At 44.7% G+C, this 21273-nt stretch overlaps 1 protein-coding gene across 1 annotated transcript in view; it reads left to right on the forward strand.

Annotated features, from left to right (window-relative positions):
* The window catches only part of LOC136319556 (5E5 antigen-like), a 59396-nt gene that overhangs the window by 31343 nt on the left and 6780 nt on the right, over positions 1 to 21273 (forward strand). The window contains exon 3 of the mRNA XM_066252765.1: positions 19455 to 19530. Coding sequence (XP_066108862.1) covers positions 19455 to 19530 — 76 coding nt within the window. The remainder of the gene's footprint in view (positions 1 to 19454; positions 19531 to 21273) is intronic.

Raw genomic sequence — 21273 nt, forward strand, 5'->3', positions numbered from 1 at the left:
CTCTTTGCCTAGGCTAATCCGGGGTGCTTTGTTTGGTCCCTTAGAGCCGAGGGTCCTAAATAATCCATGTGTGACCTTCAGAGACTCACTGACTTCTCTTAGTCTTGTTTGTTTTTCCCATGTGTACAATGGGGTACCACTATTCCCTTCACAGTACTGAGATGTTCAGATGAAGTAATCCTACGTGAAAGTTTTCAGGGGACTGGAACGTAGGAGATGGGGAGCTGTTACCAGCTTGGTTATTTTGCTAACTACCTGACCTGATATGATTGTTCTGAGCATTGTTGGTTTCTTAGTTTTAGTTAAACGTTCTTACAGAAACAGATGATATTTTTAGCACATTCCATTTTTTAAGAGTTAAAATAAGTTGGACCCGATCTAAGTATTTGTAGGAAATGAATGAATGGGATTTGATAAATTATGGCTTTTTTCAAGCCTAAAAAAGGTTTTCTCTGAGTTGAACTCTGATTATGTCTTGCTGAACATCGAATGCAGATTTCATATCAGATGGGCTGTTCTCCAGGCCTCTGTGCCAGGGAAAATGGTGTTAAAATTCTAGAGTGATTGCACATTTATTTGGATTTGGAGTTAATTAGCCTTAGGTTTGAGTAGTCCTCATGTTGTGGCTTATTATCCTGTGTCATCTTTGAGCTGTTGTTTTCTTATCTGAAAAGTGGGAATAATAGCCTTACCCCTGCAGATTGAGGATTATATGATGTATTTTAAGTCCCAACTATGTCTTGTATATGGTATGTGCTAAATAAATGTGGCTGCTACTATTAAAGATGATAGTTTCGGTGCAAGATACAGATCATGTATCCTAGAAACGTGCCCTTGAAACCTATATGATCTTATCAACCAATGACACCCCAATAAATTTAACAAAAAAGTGATAGCTTTAGTAACAGTTGCAACTAAAGGGAGTAAGAGTAGAAAATATGAATCTGGACTTGGTATCTAATGTCAAAATCAAGTAACCTGTATAAAAATCAGTTAATTCACTACTACTGGGTTCCTTCTCTGTGTAAGGGGGTGGGGTAGAATGGATAAGGAGGTGTATAACACCATTTCTGACTAATGGAGGAAGAAGTCATATGTACATAGAAAAAGCAAGTAACATAGAAGGAGCTGGGCTTTGGATGATGGCAGAGGGTTGGAAAGGAGGAGGCGTCCCAGAGTCCCAGAGAAGGCCTCAGTGATGGAAAATGTAACAAGGGAAGGAGAAAGGTGTAGAGAATGAAACATTTGGAAGAGGCCAAATGATATATACACATTATGCCTCATTTTCCTGTTTTCTTTTCCCTCTGTCTTTCTGATTTCATCCTAGACCTGCTTAGTGCTTCTGATCATTATGGTGATGGTGGAGACTCATATCCTTCATGTATTTCAGAGTTTAACACTGTTTTGCAGACTTATTTTTTCCTGTGAATAGTTGGCTTTTGTGGGCCCACACCCTTAAATCACCAGAATTCTCCTAGCAGATTTAACCTCTCGTCCCATTTGCTCTGTCTTGTCTTGGTTTCCTGCACTGTAAGTGGCCTTTTTGAAGTTTTATCATGTTGAATGTTGGCTGTCAATGTAGCAGATGTTTGTTGAGCACCTACTACAGACAGCTGGTAGGGCAGTGGGCTCAGGAGGCCCAAGGAGTAGGATTAATAAGATGGGTGCTCCCTGCCTTGAAGCCACTTGCTTAGTAGAGGAAACAGATGGGCAGACAGACTCTAATTAAATGTGTCTAGTGCTTTATTTTAGTTCGACAAAGAAAGACATTTGGCGGGAGCCCCAAATCCTCGAGCCCGCCATCAGCCTTGCTGCTGTGTTTGGTTCCCAGAAGCTGTCCGCCTCCCTGAGTCGTCTGCAAACACACATTCTTTATCAGTCGCTACTGTTCTGATGTGATGGTTCCCTGATGGTGAAGTGCTTAAGTTTCTTTTGTCACCCCCCACCCAAATCCTCCTCCCGGCAAAAAGTCTGGGTGGAAAGTCTAGATCTCAAAGTTTGATCTGTTCCTGTCTTCTCACAGACTTAAACCTGCTCTTCCCCTAGGTTATCCATCTCATCAACCACGAGGCTGGCGTGTACCTCCACACCACCCCCTCACCCCACCATCATTACGTGTACCTCCACACCACCCCCTCACCCCCTCATCATTACGTGTACCTCCACACCACCCCTCACCCCACCATCATTACGTGTACCTCCACACCACCCCTCACCCCACCATCATTACGTGTACCTCCACACCACCCCCTCACCCCATCATCATTACGTGTACCTCCACACCACCCCCTCACCCCATCATCATTACGTGTACCTCCACACCACCCCCTCACCCCATCATCATTACGTGTACCTCCACACCACCCCTCACCCCACCATCATTACGTGTACCTCCACACCACCCCCTCACCCCATCATTACGTGTACCTCCACACCACCCCCTCACCCCCTCATCATTACGTGTACCTCCACACCACCCCCTCACCCCATCATCATTACGTGTACCTCCACACCACCCCCTCACCCCATCATCATTACGTGTACCTCCACACCCCACCATCATTACGTGTACCTCCACACCACCCCCTCACCCCATCATCATTACGTGTACCTCCACACCACCCCCTCACCCCGTCGTCATTACGTGTACCTCCACACCACACCCTCTCCCCATCATCATTACGTGTACCTCCACACCACCCCCTCACCCCATCATCATTACGTGTACCTCCACACCACCCCCTCACCCCACCATCATTACGTGTACCTCCACACCACCCCCTCACCCCATCATCATTACGTGTACCTCCACACCACCCCCTCACCCCGTCATCATTACGTGTACCTCCACACCACCCCCTCACCCCATCATCATTACGTGTACCTCCACACCACACCTCACCCCATCATCATTACGTGTACCTCCACACCACCCCCTCACCCCGTCATCATTACATGTACCTCCACACCACACCCTCTCCCCATCATCATTACGTGTACCTCCACACCACCCCCTCACCCCACCATCATTACGTGTACCTCCACACCACCCCCTCACCCCGTCATCATTACGTGTACCTCCACACCACCCCCTCACCCCGTTATCATTACGTGTACCTCCACACCACCCCCTCACCCCGTTATTATTACGTGTACCTCCACACCACCCCCTCACCCCGTTATCATTACGTGTACCTCCACACCACCCCCTCACCCCATCATCATTACGTGTACCTCCACACCACCCCCTCACCCCCTCATCATCATTACGTGTACCTCCACGCCACCCCCTCACCCCGTCATCAGTATTCACCACGTCCTGTCAGTTCTGTCTCCTCATTGCCCTCTCCCAGGTCTAAGTCGTCATCTCCAGCTGTAGGTCATGACCCAGGTTACTGGGTTCTGAAATTAATTTAGAGGATTTTTACCAGCGTTAAAAAAGAAAAAAAAGAAATAACTAGAATAAAAAACAGAGTGGAATACATGTAGTAAGGTTGAATTTTATTTGATGAAATTTGTATTTGTGTATACTAATAGTTGTACAGAAAAAGGTTATTGCTAAGGGTTTTACATATGTTGACTTTTTTATCTCCCACAAGAACCTAGGCAGTAGGATCATTAGTTATCCCTACTTTACTGATGAGGAAACTGAGGCTCAGGGTAGTTGAGAAACTGGCCCAAGGTCACAGAGAATGCCAGTGCTCCAGCCCATCACCAGCCCAGGCTGGTAGCCTGCCTCTCATAGACTGTGTGTGTGTGTGTGTGTGTGTGTGAATATATGTACTGGGTTGCAAGGTAAAATGTTTCTTATTCTGCAAGTTGTGGTAAAAAAAGTTGGAAAGTTTCTTTGACAGACATCTGTACCTGTACTCTTACCCCTCCAAAGCTCTGAGCTGCAGCCACAGTAACCTTTCACAATGCCAATTAGATGGTGCTTCTCTGTAGCAGGAGCACTCTCAGGAGAGTGTGCAGTCTATGTGGTCACAGGCTTGTGGAGCCTGGTCCCTGCTGGCCCCTTGAGCCTCGCAGCTCACCCTGTCTCACAGGCTCTGAGACCCCTCGAGTCCTCTGAATGTGCTTCCGTGACCTCAGACTCAGGCCCTTCGTGACCTGCTCCCATGGTGCCCTGGACTACATTTCACAGCATGCCCTATGTCCATAAAGTAGTAGTTCCTTGTTCAGTTATGTCTGTCGGGTAGGAGCATACAGGCTAGCTTAAACCCCAGCCCCGAGGGCAGTGTCTGGCGTGTCAGTCAGTGAATGCTTACTGGGTATTCCATTAGCTATTGCTGCTGGACTAAAGGGGTCCATTTGCCTGTGCACATCAAAGCCCAATAAGACATGAATAAGAGCTTACAGGAAAGAAAGGGTTTATTTTTAGGCAGTGGCTCACACCCAGAGTCACAGGTGAGCTAATGCTCAAAGACCTAGCTCTTAGATGGCTTTCAGGGGATGGGTTATATAGGGAAAAAAGCCAATCATGGTGACTAAAGGGAGTTAGGGATCGTGCTCTGTACTGATTGGTCGGTGCTAGGGTAGGGCGTTATTGCTCTTTGCATCTGGTCCGATGGCAGCCGTGGCATCTCTCCATCTGGTTTTGCTGCTTTTCTAGGTCTGGAGTTGAATCTCAGCGGAGGCCTAGATGTTATCTTTAGTTTGAAATTCTGTCTCTGTGGTCCACAAACCCGAGGCTTTCTTTGTAAGATTATTTGATGTGGATCAGAACCTCATTGTCCTGAGGGTTTAATGAGAAGGGAGTGAGGGAACATGCAAGGGAGAGGGGGAGGCAAGTGAGTCAGGTGCTAGATGAGGCCAGTCTGAATGAAAAGGAAAGAAAAGAGAAAATTACATTAAAGAAATGAAGTTTCTTTGTGAATATACTATGGATGGTGAAAAAAGGCAGGAGTCTCATTTTTGGCCAAATTGATTATATCAGAATATTTCTTACTCTTCTTTTCTTCCTATCTGACCTTTCTAGAAAGCAGTTCTTTAATTAGCCATGTTTATTTTTATAAATGAGTCAAAATCCTTTTGAGTGTGTTTATGTGAGTGTGGTTATCTTTTAATCTCTTGGGTTCCCAAGGTACTGTTCTAACTGATGAAGAGCTGCTGGCCTACATCTGTTGGGCGGGCCCTCAACTCCCTGTGGGGGGCACTGTGGTCTAGTGAGAACCCTTGACCCCAGGTCGAGAGATAAAGGCCCTGACTATACCACTTCTTTGCAATTTAACCATGAGACAGCTTCCTGGTTCTTAAAATGAGGGTGATGATTGTGTACCCACCTACCTCCAGGCTGATCACTATAGTCGAGATAAATTATGTGAAAAGTATATGACATAGCAGTTGGGTATTCAGAAAGGTAGTGGTTTTGTGTTTTCTTTTTCTCTTTTTTTGGGTCTCCTTGTGCATGACAAGGTCCCCATAGATCCCGTGCTATCAGGCCCAACCAAAGTCAAGGGCACTTCTCTCATCTGTTGTGTGTCTGTAGTCCTGGGGCAAAGCCATGTGAATTCCTTATCTAAGTTCACATGTTGGTAATTTTCAAAACCTTGATATTTGACCTTGGGGAACTTTCTGGTGACAACTCTGTATTGTACTTTGGCCCTGAAATTATGAGTACACTGATAATACTTACAGCTTTTGTTTTTTTGGCATCTGCCATTTGCCAGACACGTGTTCAGAGTGTCTGTGATACACGATCTCTTCTCCCGCCAACTTTGTGAAGTAGGTAGTGCACTCCACGTTTTATAGAAGAGGAGACAGGCCGGGAAAACTTGCCATGGTCTTTTAGTTGGTGATCTTTGTAGGACACCTTTGTCATTTTAATTACACTTACCCTTACTGTCCTGTCTTTTTGTTTGTTTTTTACTTAGAAAATTACTGTAAGCTCCTTGAGAACAAGTTGTAATAGTTGTCCTTTTGTCTGTGCTGTGTGGTCTGTGTTCTTGATTGGTGTAATCCAGTTCTCCTGGGTGAGATACTTGCTGAGTAGGTCTGTGTGCCCAGGTCAAGAGTTCCTGTTCCCATACTGGACTCGATAGGGGCCTCCAGAAGCACTTCCTGCCCACCTGTTCCCACCCCCAGTGGTGGAGTGCAGACTGATTGGATGGAGTGCACGCTTTAGAAATAGGAGCTGATTTCCTCTCCTCTACTTCTGTTACTTCTAAATGCTCCTGTTTGTCTTCTCTGGGCTACATTGGGTTTTTCTCTGTGCTGCTGCAGTTTATTGCTCTTTGCTGGCTCCTTCTATTTTTGTGTACCACACTTGCCTGATATGCATCTTGATTTTGGCATCTTTAGATGTTTAAAGCCCCATACTTTGTTACTGATGACTTCCCTGATTTTGTAGAATTCCATTTGGTTGCGAGTCTATTTTGCAAGACCCTGCTTTTTTCCCTTCCATCATTAAATTTTAATATTTTTCTGGCCCTGCTCTTATTTAGTTATTTATTTTTATTTTTAAATTTATATATATTTTAAATATATATATATTTTGTGAGAGACAGACAAACAGGAAGGGAGAGAGAGGAGAAGCATTAACTCATAGTTGCGTTCACTGATTGTTTCTCATTCATGCATTGACTGAGGGGCTTCAGCTGAGCCAGTGACCCCTTGCTCAAGCCAGCAACCTTGGGCTTCAAGCCATTGATATTTGGGCTCAGCCAGTGACCATGGGAGCATATCTCTGGTTCCAAGCTCAAGCCGGCAACTCCACGTTCAAGCCATATGAACCCAGGCTCAAGCTGCTGACCTCACGGTTTTGAACCTGGTTCCTCAGCATTCCAGTTCTGTACTCTATCCACTGCGCCACCACTGGTCAGGCTGGCCCTGCTCTTTTATAGAAATTTATATTTCATTTTTGAATTGTAATAGTGGACCTTCAGTACCCGACAGTTTGATTTCCAACTGTGTTCATGGAGTAGAGGGTGCCTTTATGTGTCCATGCTCTTTCTAAAAGGCAAGGCTGTACCATTTTGATGCTCCACACCCTCTGTTGGCTCTTGTAAGGTTGGGTTTGAGCATCTCGTCACAGTGTGGGAGACACTGGTGCCCTCTCCCTACTGCCTCATCAACTCACTTCTGCCACGACTCCCGGTCCTCATATACTTAGACCAGCAGTTCTCACACTTTTCATTTCAAGACTCCTTTAAAATTGATAAGGTCTCCAAGGACTTGTGATTGTGTGGATATCTAGCAATATTTACTATATTAGAAGTTGAGATTGAAAAGATTAAAAAATATTCAATTAGATAAAAATTATCAAAACCCATTATACAAAATAACAAATAACATTTTAAATAAAAATAACTATATATTTCCAAAACAAAAACATCTAATGAGAAGAGTGACATTGTTCTACTATTTTCCAGATCTCTTTAATGTCTGCCTTAATGAAGACAGCTGGATTCTCCTAAATCCTTTGGCATTCATTTTGTTGCAGTATGTTGTGTTGGTCGAACTATACTGCTCACAAAAATTAGGGGCTATTTTATAGCTTCATATTCATTTTGAAATATTCCCTAATTTCTGTGAGCAATATATATGAAGAAAATACAGCCTTATAGAGACATGTAATTGGAAAAGGGTAGTATTTTGCTAACCTTTCAATTCATTATGGGCAGTCTTTGAAACTGCTACATCAGAGCCTAACAAGTAGCAGTTTCCTAAAGGTTTGTTGTAGCATAGAATCCGAAATCACATCAACAAACTTTTGATGCTTTGTCACATTAAAATCTGTAGACTCTCTTGCACTTTGAAAGGCTCTTGTACACATTTTGTATCATCATGCATTAGTCATTTGGGAAATATCACATTTATTAATGTCACTATCATGCTCATCAGAAGTTGTTAAGTATTAGGAAGCTCACAGTGGCCAATCTAAGTTTTTCAAAATTTTAACTTTTGCTTGAAAGCTCAGTTTTTTTCTTTAGCAGCAAATACCATCAATTTTCCTTGAAATAACAAGCTTTCATTATTAATTTTTGAGAAACTATCTATGAATACCCAGATCTGAACAGCCATAGCTTTTCTGTCTGTCGTCTCTCCAGTGAAAGTTGCGTTCTGTGAAGAAGAGTGGCCGAGTCCGCTCGCAGCCCCATCGCGCACGTGTCCTTTCTCCCAGCAACCCTCAGGCTCCGCTTGCAGCAGAAGCCCTCAGAGCGCTTCCCGTTCTTCCATGGGGGACATGAAAAAGATGTCTACTCAGGTGTCGGCATTTAATAAAATTAATAATTTTTATTGCTTCATCAAAGACATTCTTAGGTGAAGTCGACTTTTTAAAAATATTGTTTCATTACGTATTGGTTTTAGCGAGAGATGAAAGGGCGGGGCGGGGGGGGGATGACGACATTGATCTGTTCCTGTATGTGCCCTGGCCACGGATCGAGCCTCCCACCTCTGCACTCCAGGACAACACTCTAGCCATTTAAGGTATCCGGCCAGAGTGACTTTCTTTTTAACTGTGATGTGCGACGATGGAGAACACAGTGACTACTAATACAATCAGATGCCTTGGTTCTTGCTAAGGTGCCAGCAGTTTACCCACTGTTGCCTCTGCACCATCAGTGCAAATCTCAACACAGTTGAGGATAGTTTTGACCCCCAGAGAGGGTCTTGGACCCTACCCTGGAAACCACTGGATAAGACCAAACTGTCTTTGTTCATCGGTATACACTTGATTCCCTTGACTCCCATCTGCCAAACACTCATCTTCACCACCTCTCCATCCTTGTGTGCGAGTGTCCGTGTATACACATACATGTATAGGCATGCATGCATGCGTCTGTGTATATACACAAGTATATTGTGTATTTGTGTCTGTCACTTCAGTTAATGCCAGTTGTGCTGATCACAGGGGTCTCTTCTGGCAGACTGGGCTGTAAGCCAGGTTTCACATTTATCTTGGTGTCATAGTCCTAAATATCATGCCTACTAAATGTTAACTTGTTAAATGTTGGTTATCTTCATCATCATTATATCACTATTGGAAGGGCTTAATTAATGTTTTTTGAACAAATGAAGAATTTGGGTTAGTATTTTCCTGGGTTTCCTTAGAACATTTGTTCTCTATGATGCTCGTAAGCATTGAGCATGAAAGGGTGCCTGTGCTTCACTGGATTGGGGATGTTCAAACAGCTTTTTAACTGAAGTGCTTCCCAGCTCCTTTATTGTATAATATATACTGTGAATCTTTATGGAAGGCTACAGAATGTAGTATGTACAGTATGTCTGTAAAGTCATGGTGCACTTTTGACAGGTCACAGGAAAGCAACAAAAGACGATAGAAATGTGAAATCTGCACCAAATACAAGGAAAACTCCCAGTTTCATACCTATTCAGTGCAGTTTGATGTGGGCTCACGCACAGATTTTTTTTTTTTTTTCTGAAGCTGGAAACGGGGAGAGACAGACAGACTCCCGCATGCGCCCGACCGGGATCTACTCGGCACGCCCACCAGGGGCGACGCTCTGCCCACCAGGGGGCGATGCTCTGCCCCTCCGGGGCGTCGCTCTATTGCGACCAGAGCCACCCCAGCACCTGGGGCAGAGGCCAAGGAGCCATCCCCAGCTCCCGGGCCATTCTTGCTCCAATGGAGCCTTAGCTGCGGGAGGGGAAGAGAGAGACAGAGAGGAAGGAGAGGGGTTGGGGGTGGAGAAGCAGATGGGCGCCTCTCCTGTGTGCCCTGGCCGGGAATCGAACCCGGGATCCGCGCACGCCGGGCCGACACTCTACCACTGAGCCAACTGGCCAGGGCCTCACACACAGATTTTTTAGGGCTCCTTAGGTAGCTATCCTGTATAGCCTCTACAGACTCGTCACTGACTGATGGCCTACCAGAACGGGGTTTCTCCACCAAACTGCCGGTTTCCTTCAACTGCTTATCCCACCGAGTAATGTTATTCCTGTGTGGTGGCACTTCGTTATAAATGCACCGATATTCACGTTGCACTTTGGTCACAGATTCGAATTTAGTGAGCTACAGAACACGCTGAACTTTCCTCTGTACTGTCCACACCTCGACTGGCATGGCTGTGGGTTGCTTCACTGTATAAACGGTGTTACATCATCATCTGCGCATGCGCACGTGCTGCCACATCATCCTACAGAAACTGAGAGGGTTTTCCTTGTATTTGGTGCAGATTTCACATTTCTATCGTCTTTTGTTGCTTTCCTGTGACCTGTCAAAAGTGCACCATGACTTTATGGACACACTGTATTTCCCAAATTGACATACACGTGAACCTTCTTTTCTTGGTATGGCTCATAGGTTCCTTGGAATTTTCTTTGAGAAAAAAATCATTTAGCCTGGCTTCTTCATTCTTGTAGGTGAGAAAATTGATTACCTGTGTTCATTCATGCATTAATTTATTCCTCAAATATTTAATGAGTACCTTTTAAATTTAGACTCTGGTAGATTTAAGCACACAATGATAGAATGGTGAGGAAAAGAAATATAATTTTGTAGGGAGTAGATGGCTAAAATGGGAGATGCAAATATTCATAAACTGCTCACCTGAAATAACAGGTGTTGTGTCAGTGGGATGTGGGAAAGAACACCGTGCTAATGCACTTACTTTTTGTTTCTTTCATTTCAAAGCTCTACCAAGTGTTTAGGTATTCTTCTCAGTACTTGGCCACTGCTGGCATTCCTGTGGTCCAAACAGCTAACAAAGATCAGTGAAGATGTGGGCCATCTTCCTATTGACATTGTCCAAGAGTATTTTATATTAGAGATAGGACCTTCCAAAATCTGAGCCAACCTCTCAGTGCCTGGCACATAGTAGGTGCTTTGTATATGTTGATTGGCTGAACAAAGAATAAATAAACCTGCTCAGAAAAATCTGAGATTGAAGGACAAACGCCACACTGTGGTCTTACCACCCCAGTGTCCAAATTCACACTGTATAGAGTGAGCTGAATAAAACCATGTAACATGATTTCATGCTCTACTACTCTGACCTGGCTGGTTTTGGAGGGAACCATTGATTTCTTTTCCTCCATACAACACAAAACACAAAATACACACTACTTTCTGTTTTGATCCAGTGCTGCCCATACATTGGGGGAAAATGTTAATGCACTTTTCACATGCATATGCTTCATCAAAGGACATGATGGGGACACAATTGGCCTTTGGTCTTCTGCCTGCCCGGATAGATAGATGATGGTCGAAGGGTTTTGCAGCAGAATAGCTTTGGAGTCAGGACTCGGTAAGAAGATTAGTCAGTGTTTATTTTGATGTTTCATTCTGTGAAGTCACCTACAGAGAAATGAAACATTTTCATAAACCAGGGCTCTGGTTCTTGGCTTGTGGCCTGCACCACTAACCCTGGGCTGGAGGAGCTCTGGGAAGAAACACCTGCCCTTGCTCCTTTCCCCACCACCACGCAGAGAGACAGGGACAGGAAAACAGTTACCGGCCCAGATTACCCTCTTGTTTCAGAGCCTGAAAATTCTTCAGCCACATCATGTTCCTGCCAGAGTCTGAAAACTAACAGTCTTGATAGAGGCCAGGGGTTGAGTGGAGTCGCTTAGAGAACAGCACGCATCTGGGTTGCTGATTTTTCAGGTGTTGCTCTGAGATTGAATTAAGGAAATTCTCAGGGAGTTTTGGTCCCCTTGATTTCTAATTTTTTGTGATTGAGTTAGAGTCACAGAAATATCATGAGTTGCTAATTTAAATAAATAATTTTCTTTTCTTTGTATAAGTAATTCACACTGATTGTAGACATTTGGAAAAATATCAAAAGCCATAATGTTGAAAATTACTCATAATTCTAGTATTCAGAGATAATCACTTATAAAACATTTTGTTGTATTTGCATGTATTTTATATGCATAATTAAGATCACTGTGTATAAGTTTTGATTTCTACTTTTTCTCCATTTAACACATGAATATTTTCTCTTGCATTGAGAACAGTGCACTGTTAGAGCTTGTATTAGTTTTTTTTGTGGCTGCTGTAATAAATTTCCCAAATTGGGTGACTTAAAACAACAGAAATTGATTCTCTCACAGGTCTGAAAGGCCAGGAATCTGAATCAAGGTGCAGGCAAGACTGTGCTCCTTCTGGAGGCCCTCGGGGGGGGATCCATTCTTGGCCCCTCCTAGCTTCTGGTGGCTGCTGGCATTCCTTGGCACGTAGCCTCATCTCGAATATTTGCCTCTGTTTTCACATGCCCTTCTAGTGTGTATGCCTGTGCGCGCACGCATGCAGTCGCCCTCTCCCTCTATTGTGAGGACACTTATGGTGGCATCTAGTGCCCATTCAGAAAAAGATACCTCTTCATCTTAAGATTGTGAGTCACATCTGCCATGATCCTGTAACATTTTCAGGTTCCAGGAGTTAGGGCCTGATATCTCTGTGACTATTCAGCTAGTAGTAGGGTCCAAGAGCTTGGGCTTTGGGTGGGCTTAAATCCCAGTGCTATCTCTTAGTAGCAGAATGGCCTTGCACAAGTGTCTTAACACTTGGTGGGTTCCTCCATTTTCTAATCTGTGAAGTGGGGGTAATAACAATACCTACCACCTTGTTGATACAAGGATTAAGGGTTAATAACATGCAAAGCATCTAATAAGCTTAGGATAGTACCTGGCCCATGTCAAGATTAGCTGTTATTATTATAGTTGTTATTTTAATTAAAAAAAATTTTTTTTAAATGTCATTTTAATGGCTGCATAAAACTTTATGGGTCTACCATAATTTATGTAATTATGTCTTTTACGTTTATTTCCAGTTTTATTTTTTTAATCTCAGAACACTGCTGCGGATGTGTTTGAGCGTTCTGTCTTGTCTCCATGTCAGATTATTCCCTAGGGAAGAGTTCTGAAGATGGAATTACACGTCAGAGGGGGTGTACAGTGTTAAGCCACTTAAAAGGATTTGCCAAATTGCTTTCCAGAAAGATTGTGCCTATTTTACTCCTACAAGTAGTTGAATGATGAGAATGCCCATTTCACTGTGGCTACTCCTGTATCAAGTGTTATCATTTTAAACATTCCTCAGGTATTTGACATGATTTGCCCTTTAAGGCTGCAATGTAACAGCAGAGGAACTCAGCATAGTGGTTCTTTTTTTTTTTTTTTTTTTTTTTTTTTTTTTTTATTTTTCTGAAGCTGGAAACAGGGAGAGACAGTCTGACAGACTCCCGCATGCGCCCGACCGGGATCCACCCGGCACGCCCACCAGGGGCACGCTCTGCCCACCAGGGGGCGATGCTCTGCCCATCCTGGGCGTCGCCATGTTGCGACCAGAGCCACTCTAGCGCCTGGGGCAGAGGCCACAGAGCCATCCCCAGCGCCCGGGCCATCTTTGCTCCAATGGAGCCTTGGCTGCGGGAGGGGAAGAGAGAGACAGAGAGGAAAGCGCGGCGGAGGGGTGGAGAAGCAAATGGGCGCTTCTCCTATGTGCCCTGGCCGGGAATCGAACCCGGGTCCTCCGCACGCTAGGCCGACGCTCTACCGCTGAGCCAACCGGCCAGGGCAGCATAGTGGTTCTTTAGGCAAGGACGATTCATGCCAGGCAAGAAAACTTCTCATGAGAAATTAAATCCTTGCTTTGTTAAGTCTCCAAGTGTTTCCTCCATTCTGTTATGAAGCCTGGAAACTCCTGAATGTTCTTGAGGATACAAGGAGGGATGTTGGGGGAGAGGATATGTTAGTAGGGGGACAGTGCTAGGTGGTACCCAGTGATTTTAATTAAAAAGTTTTGTGTCTGTTTTTGAACTTGAACATTGGAAACTCTGAGCATTTTGAGGGATGAAGGAGACACACTTGACCAGAAAACAGAAATTCAATCACAACTAAATGCCATGTGAGGGACAGGAATAAGGGGTCGGTGTGGGGACAGCTCGGCACTGCCTGCCAGATAGGGTGGGAAAGCAGCCTTGGGAAGGGCTGAGGGAACAGTCTGTGCCTGCTCTTTGTGCCCCTGCATCTGTTAGCCTCCTCTCCTTTCCTGCCATTGCCATGTGGCCTTGCCCAGCCCTGGCCTCTGAGTTGCAGAGTTAGAGCAGGGTGCAAGCTGAGTGGAAGACAGGATGGTGTTTTTTTCCTCAGTGGTGACCTGATATAAGTGTATGAGGTGCACCACATACAACTGGTCACACGCGAGTTCAACAGTATCCAAACCAGATATGATGGACTAAATGGTAGGTCTAAAGATGTGTCCAGATAATGTTAACTTAGTCGATAAAAGGGTCTTTGTAGATGTAATCAAGATAAGGATTTTGAGATGAGATCAACGTGGATTGTCTAGGTAGGCCCAAATGTCATCACAAGTGTCCTTACAAGAAAGAGAAAGAGGGAGATCTCTCTCTCTCTCTCTCTCTCTCACACACACACACACGCACACACGCACGCATGCTCTCACACTGCAGTGATGAAGAAGCAATGGGGCTACAAGCCAAGAAGTGCACCAGCCACCTGAAGCTGGAAGAGACCAGGAACAGCTCCTCCCCAGAGCCTCTGTAGGGAGTGTGACCCTGCCGATACCTTGATTTTGGGCTTCTGGCCCCAGAACCAGAACTGTGAGAGAATATGTTTCTAATGTTTTGCACCTCCCAGTTTGTGGTAAGTTTCTACATCAGCTGCAGTGAACTCATACCAGTCTGTGCTCCATTTAATAAGACAGTTCCGTGATCGTGTTCTGGCTGGGTGGCAATATCATATATGTAAAAGCTTCAAAGGTTCTCAGTTTCTATACTTATCATAAACCGGCAGTAGAGTTGGTATATGATGCTGGTTTGCAGACCACCGTTTGAGTACCACTGGTCTCCCTCCCTTGTTTTGTAAATGAGGAGACTGAGGCCCAGAGAGGAAGTGATAGGGCTACGATGGGAGCATGAGCGCCTCTGCAGCTTGGGATGGACGGACAGGATGTGGTGCCAGCCTCCCGGGGGCCAAGTCTGAGGTGAGCAGGCAGGAGCCACCCTTCAGCCTGTGCTGTAGGCCAGCTGATGTCCCCATCACTATTCTGCACCCACTGAGCGCAAGGTGAAGCTCCTGTGAGCCCCCAGAGCACTGAGCTCTTAGAAGGCCCAGAAACCGGGGGAAACTTGCAGAGCCTTTGCCGCAGCGGATGAGCCAGCAGCAGCAGGCAAAGGACCCTGTCAAGGGTAAAGGTCAGCTTGCCATCAACTTCATTTTCATCTGACTGCTTCAGTCCTTGTGGTTTGGGTGTTATTTTTTCTGTCTGCAACTCAATTTTAACTTTCTACATTTCTGAATGGTAATTATCTTAGAGAATATGGGATTAGACTACAATCATCTTGACCAGGGGTCCCCAAACTTTTTACACAGGGGGCCAGTTCACTGGCCATCAGACCATTGGAGGGCTGGACTAAAAAAACTATGAAAATCTCTATGCACACCACACACATCTTATTTTAAAGTAAAATAACAAAACAGGAACAAATACAATATTTAAAATAAAGAACAAGTAAATTTTAATCAACAAACTTACCAACATTTCAATGGGAACTATGGATCTGCTTTTGGCTAATCAAATAGTCAATGTCCGGTTCCATATTTGTCACTGCTAGCCGCAACAAATGATGCAAGTGTTCATCGGTTAGTCTAGATCGGGTTGGACATTTTAAATTTTTCATCCTAGAAAATGTCTGTTCGCAGACATAAGTGCTGCCAAAAATTGTTGACATTTTAAGAGCATGGTTCCTGATATTAGGATATGTCTCTGATGAGAGAGAGGCATAGAAATTAGGCAAGTTGTTTGACTTGAATGCGTCTTTCAGAGAGTCACAATTCTGCAGTTCAGCCAGTTCCATTTGGTAAATTGAATCCACATTTTCAATGTCAATAGAAAATGGGTTACGGAAAAGCTGAATGTCCTGTTCATGGAGATGAAGCTCTTTAAATCTAAATTGGAACTCCTTTTGCAACTTTTCCAGTGAATCCACACATACTTCTTTTGGGAATGCAATCAAGGGTTTTTCTGCTAACAGATTTTGAGTTAAGGGGAGATGGCAGAAATTTTCCTCCTTCACTTGTTTAATAAGGAGGCCTAATTTTACTTCAAATGCTTTTACATGTGATTGCATATCACAGATGAGCTTCCCTTTTCCTTGAAGTTGCACATTGAAACTGTTGAGTAGCTCTGTTACATCTGTCAGAAAGGCGAGGTACCATTTCCATTCTGCATCATTGAGCTCTGGTACTTCTTTGTTTTTTGAAAGCATAAAAGCTGTAATCTGTGGAAATAAGTCATAGAAATGTCTCAAAACGCTTCCTCGACTCAGCCAATGGACTTCGGTGTAGTACAGAACATCTTCATAGGCCACATTTAGCTCAGACAGAAATTCCTGAAATTGCCTGTGGTTTAGTGCATTAGTTCTAATGAAGTTAACACAACGTACCACAATTTTCATAACAGAGTCCCACTTCAGTGGTTTACTACATAACGCTTGTTGGTGGATGAAGCAGTGTATGGCTATTGGATGAGAATGGTTAAGTTTGTCCATCTCTAGGTTAATGCGAGCAATTAATCCTTTCTTAGGCCCCACCATACTAGGCGCACCATCAGTTGTCACACTGAATAGTTTAGCCCAGTCCAGCTCCAAATCCTTCACAGTTTGGGAAACCTTTTCATAGATATCCTCTCCTGTAGTTGTTCCTTTGATGCTTTGCAGTGCAGCAAGCTCTTCTGTGACTTCGAAATTGTCATTCATCCCACGAATAAAAATTAGAAGTTGTGCAGAATCACGAACATCATTGCTCTCGTCGAGTGCCAAGGAAAAATAAGAAAGTTTTTTCGCAGAGTTTTGCAAATGCTGATGCAAATTGTCCCCCATTTCTTCAATCCTTCGTGTTATTGTAGATCCTGAAAGACTAACTGTACTAAATAAGTCTGCCTTTTCTGGACACATCTCTTTGGCAACAGAAAGAAGGCACTCTTTAACAAATTCTCCCTCCACGAATGGTCTGCCAGCGCATGCTATTAGGTCGGCAACTTGAAAACTTGCTCGCAGTGATGAAATATTTAGCTGCTTCTGCTTCACAAAAGTATTTTGCTGAGTTATAAATGAATTTTTCAGTTTTAATATTTTATCTTTTCTCACATCTCCAACCAAACAATCATATTTATCTTTATGTTGAGTTTGATAGTGTTGATGCAAATTATACTCTTTGAACACAGACACTATATTCTGACATATCAAACACACAGCTCTTTCCTTGTACTGCATGAAAAAGTAATCATAAGTCCACTGTTCTTTGAATATCCTACACTCTGAATCAATTTTTCTCTTTCTTGACGTCATTGTTTCCTAGGGATTCCAAATTGATAATAGTTAAATACCAATATATATATGCTCTCTGCCCCTCCATATAGGTCCCATGCTCTCTGCCCTTCATGTAGGTCCAGGCCTCAGCCTCCCATGTAGGTCCAGGTTTCTGCCCACAATGTAGGTCCATGCCCTCTGCCCCCCATGTAGGTCCAGGTCTCTGCCCTCATGTAGATCCAGGTCTCTGCCTCCCATGTAGGTCCATGCCCTCTGCCCCTCATGTAGATCCATGCCCTCTGCCCCTCATGTAGGTCCATGCCCTCTGCCCCTCATGTAGGTCCATGCCCTCTGTCCCCATATAGGTCCAGGTCTCTGCCTCCCATGTAGATCTAGGTCTCTGCCCCTCATGTAGGTCCAGTTCTCTGCCTCCCATGTAGGTCCAGGACTCTGCCTCCCATGTAGGTCCAGGTCTCTGCCCCCCATGTAGGTCCAGGTTTCTGCCCCCCATGTAGATCCAGGTCTCTGCCTCCCATGTAGGTTCAGGTCTCTGCCCACAATGTAGGTCCATTTTTAAAATCCAATTAAAAAATAAATAAAAAATATACTTACCTAGTGCGGCAGCTGCTGCCGCGCTGTGGACCCGGCGCCTCGGTCTTCAGTCTGTCAGGCCTAGATACGCACATCGCTCGCTACAACGTCGCGACGTGATCATCTAGGTAGGACAGCGAGCACCGAGCGCAATACAGGAAAGAGAGTTCCTGAATAGCGCCAGAGCGCTTACAATTGAAATGAATCAGGGAACCAGCTGAATCCCCGTAAGTGCGATGGGGGGGCCGGGTAAAAGGCCGTCGCAGGCCATAGTTTGGGGACCCCTGATCTTAACTCTTATGTTGCTTGAATAAAGTTCATCCAACTTACTTGGTTATTTTGGCCCCGGAAGAACCTTCCCCTTTCCAGCCCTGCCTCCCACTCCTCCCTTTCACACACCTTCACCTCTGAACTTGACCAGAATCATCACTCCCTGGAAGAGGGGACTAGAAGTGGTCAGTTTCTCGAAGCTCTACAGTAGGGCAGTTCCTGATTGACCAACTCAAGCACCAGTGAAAACGTGGCAAGGTGATAGTGGGCCTAAATCTTTGAAGAGCGAAGGAAAGAAACCAAAATAGTCTATAAAGACAACACAAACAGCTAGTACAAGACATGAGCATCTGGCCTACTATCCAGCTCAGCTGAACCACTAGGTCTAGCCAGGCAAGACCAAAATAAAAACCAACCAGCTGAGCCCAGCACTGATTGCCAAACCACTTAACCACTTAACCATGAGGAAATAAAATATACATTGTTTAAAACCAAAAAAGGCAGTACAATGCATCAAGACTGAGTTATTACACTTCTTATTTTAGTAACAATGCTCATTGTACAGTTGATTACGTCTTCCTTGCTGTAGGTACTTTTCAGTCTCTCACCTTTGTATTTTAAGTGAAATTCTTATTTATTTTTGTTTTGTTATGCTCATATTAGGAGCCCCTTTTCTTCAGTATCTGGGCTTCCATCTTAATATTTAATACCACTGGAATTTTATGAGTTATTTATTTACTGGGTCTGTTCTTCGGGTCTCACACATCTCAGATATTATGAGGCAGTAGTTCAGAGGCCCAGGTCATGTTTTCTCATCTTTTATTTTTTGCAAGGCTTTGTTTCAGAAATCTCTTTCTTCCCCCTCTACCTTTTTATTTCTTAGTCCCAACCCTGCATCTCTTATTCTTAAATCAGTGATTTTCAGTTGCAGGAAACAGAAATGCCCTCATGCCAACTGAAGTTAATAGACAATTTGTGGTAGGAATCTCAGGAATTTCAGTGAGCAAAGTTTGACCAACCTACTGGGAACTGGAGCAGGGAGGCCTTCTTACTCAGGGCTGAGCAGTCCTGCGTGTGTGTGTGTGTGTGTGTGTGTGTGTGTGTGTGTGTGTGTTTGTGTTTGTTTGAGTTAGTGCTCACCACTCTCTGCCTAAGTTTGCACGTCTTTATTCTCAAATGAGGGGAGAAGGGAGGGCAGCAGTGCGGCTGGTGATGGTCAGTGTCCCTCCCCAAAGCAGTCAGTTGGGGGAGGGGTCCCATGTGAGGCCTTCTCAGCATGGAGTTGGGGAGTGCCCCCAAAAGGGATGTGTTGAGGGTTAGCCCCTCAAACCTATTATACTTCTGATTTCTCAACAGGAATAACTCAAGTCACCTCTTCTGGAAATTGGTTTGCTGAAACTATTGAAACAGCAGCTCTTGAAGTGAAAAAAAGGTAAGTACTGTAGAAGTAACTTTGTATCTACTGAAGTTCTCTTATAAGGGACCCCACTGTGGGGAGAGATTACTATCCCTGGTTCCCTAGACCCGCCTAGTTCTGTGTGTAATAGTTTGCCCTTCCCTCCGCCTAACCATGGTCCTCCTCAGCCTTCAGGGCCTCTCTCCAATGCTGCCACCCTGGAAATGAAGCCTTTTTGATTCCCTCCAGCTGCTACTGATTTCTCCTTTTTTGAAACCCCACAATACTGTCTCTGTCTTACTGACGTGTATTGTAATGGGCTTACATTTCATTTGCCCCCCAACCCCCGCCTCTGACTGCTCTTCTCCCATGGCTGCACTGAGTCTGGGGGCTCCCCTTCTGTGACTCTCCATCCTGGCATCTCCATGCTTGATTATAGTTGCCTGTTTGTGTGCTTTCCCCATAAGCTCCTCGAGGGTGCACCTGAACTGTGCCTGGGACACAGTAGATGCTCCATAAACGAGTATGGAGTGAGTAGTGAGTCAGCCTCCCCGATGGACCATCAGCTCCTGTGCGGGTTCCCTTTGCACCTCCGCCACTCCCTCATTCTCAGAGTGGCTTTGTTCTTTGAGCATTCATCAGAAGTTGCTGATCTTCTCTAGTTGTCCTTCTGTTTTGACTGTTGGTGAAATGAAGCTAATGGCAAAGCTTTTGTATCTGATTTTTCTTTCTCGTGGTCAGTTTGGGCCCATGTCAAGAGCGATAGTCCAGAAGTCAGAAGGGAACGGAGGTGACAGGCAGGTCAGGAAACCAGTGACCATGGGAGCATGGCTTCCAGCCAGCCTCCACCTCCCTGTGGCTGGTGTTGAATGGGGATTACACAAGGTCCAGTTTTGGTCATGCTGGGTTGTGGCCCCTCCTATCTCCTGGCATCCGTTCGTATGACCTTTCAAGTTGCTTCAATCAATGGACAGTTGCATGTTAACCCACCTCCTTGCTCTAAACCATTTTGTTTAGAATGAGTCTGTAGTTTTCTTTTTTCAAACTGTCTACTTGTTACGTATCCCAAAGACATTCCTTCCTAATTCTACCAGTTTTCTTGGCCCTTACCCTCTTAGAGGACTTGTCCCAGCCTTTCCTACCTAGCAGGAACCAGCAGTTTTCTTGTTTGGCTGTGGAGTTCTTTCCGTTCACAGGGCGCCCCTACACCCCCCACCAGACAGTCTTCTCCTGCCGGTCCTGGCAGACAGGCAGGGCAAATGGCAGCTGCTCGTTTTCAGTCAAGAAACGGTCAGCAGCTAGGTGTCCTGCGTGAGGTCATGTCGTCAGTGTGCATGGAGCTGGGGTTTTCTCTCCCCTGCAACCATCTTGGTCTTTGCCCTGGAACGTCACTGCTGCCGTCGCAAAACCTGGGGACTCTGTCTCTCACCTGTTTCTTACAGGTCCCTTTTAGGTAGGGGAGTCTGTCTTCTGTTGGGAGATGCAGTCTGACCCTGGTGTTTCCCCCACCCTCAGCCACGATGCTTTCTTGAAAAAGTAGCTATCTGCAGATAGCTTCCTTCTAGTCAGTTCTGTAAGTTTTATTTTTGTTAGGGCTTATTTAAACGCAGGAAATAGAATTAATTTATAATAATGCTGCCCTGTCTTATTCTATGAGTAAATGGAAATACACTCACAGAGGTTTGATCAGCTTAATCTAGCTGTATGCAATGATGCTCTTTCCTTCCCTTCTTTAAATAATTGCTAATGGTTCTATCAAGCAAGGCAGCGGTGCACAGT

The sequence above is a fragment of the Saccopteryx bilineata genome, chromosome 1 (genome assembly GCF_036850765.1).
Source record: "Saccopteryx bilineata isolate mSacBil1 chromosome 1, mSacBil1_pri_phased_curated, whole genome shotgun sequence".
Taxonomy (NCBI): Eukaryota; Metazoa; Chordata; class Mammalia; order Chiroptera; family Emballonuridae; genus Saccopteryx; species Saccopteryx bilineata.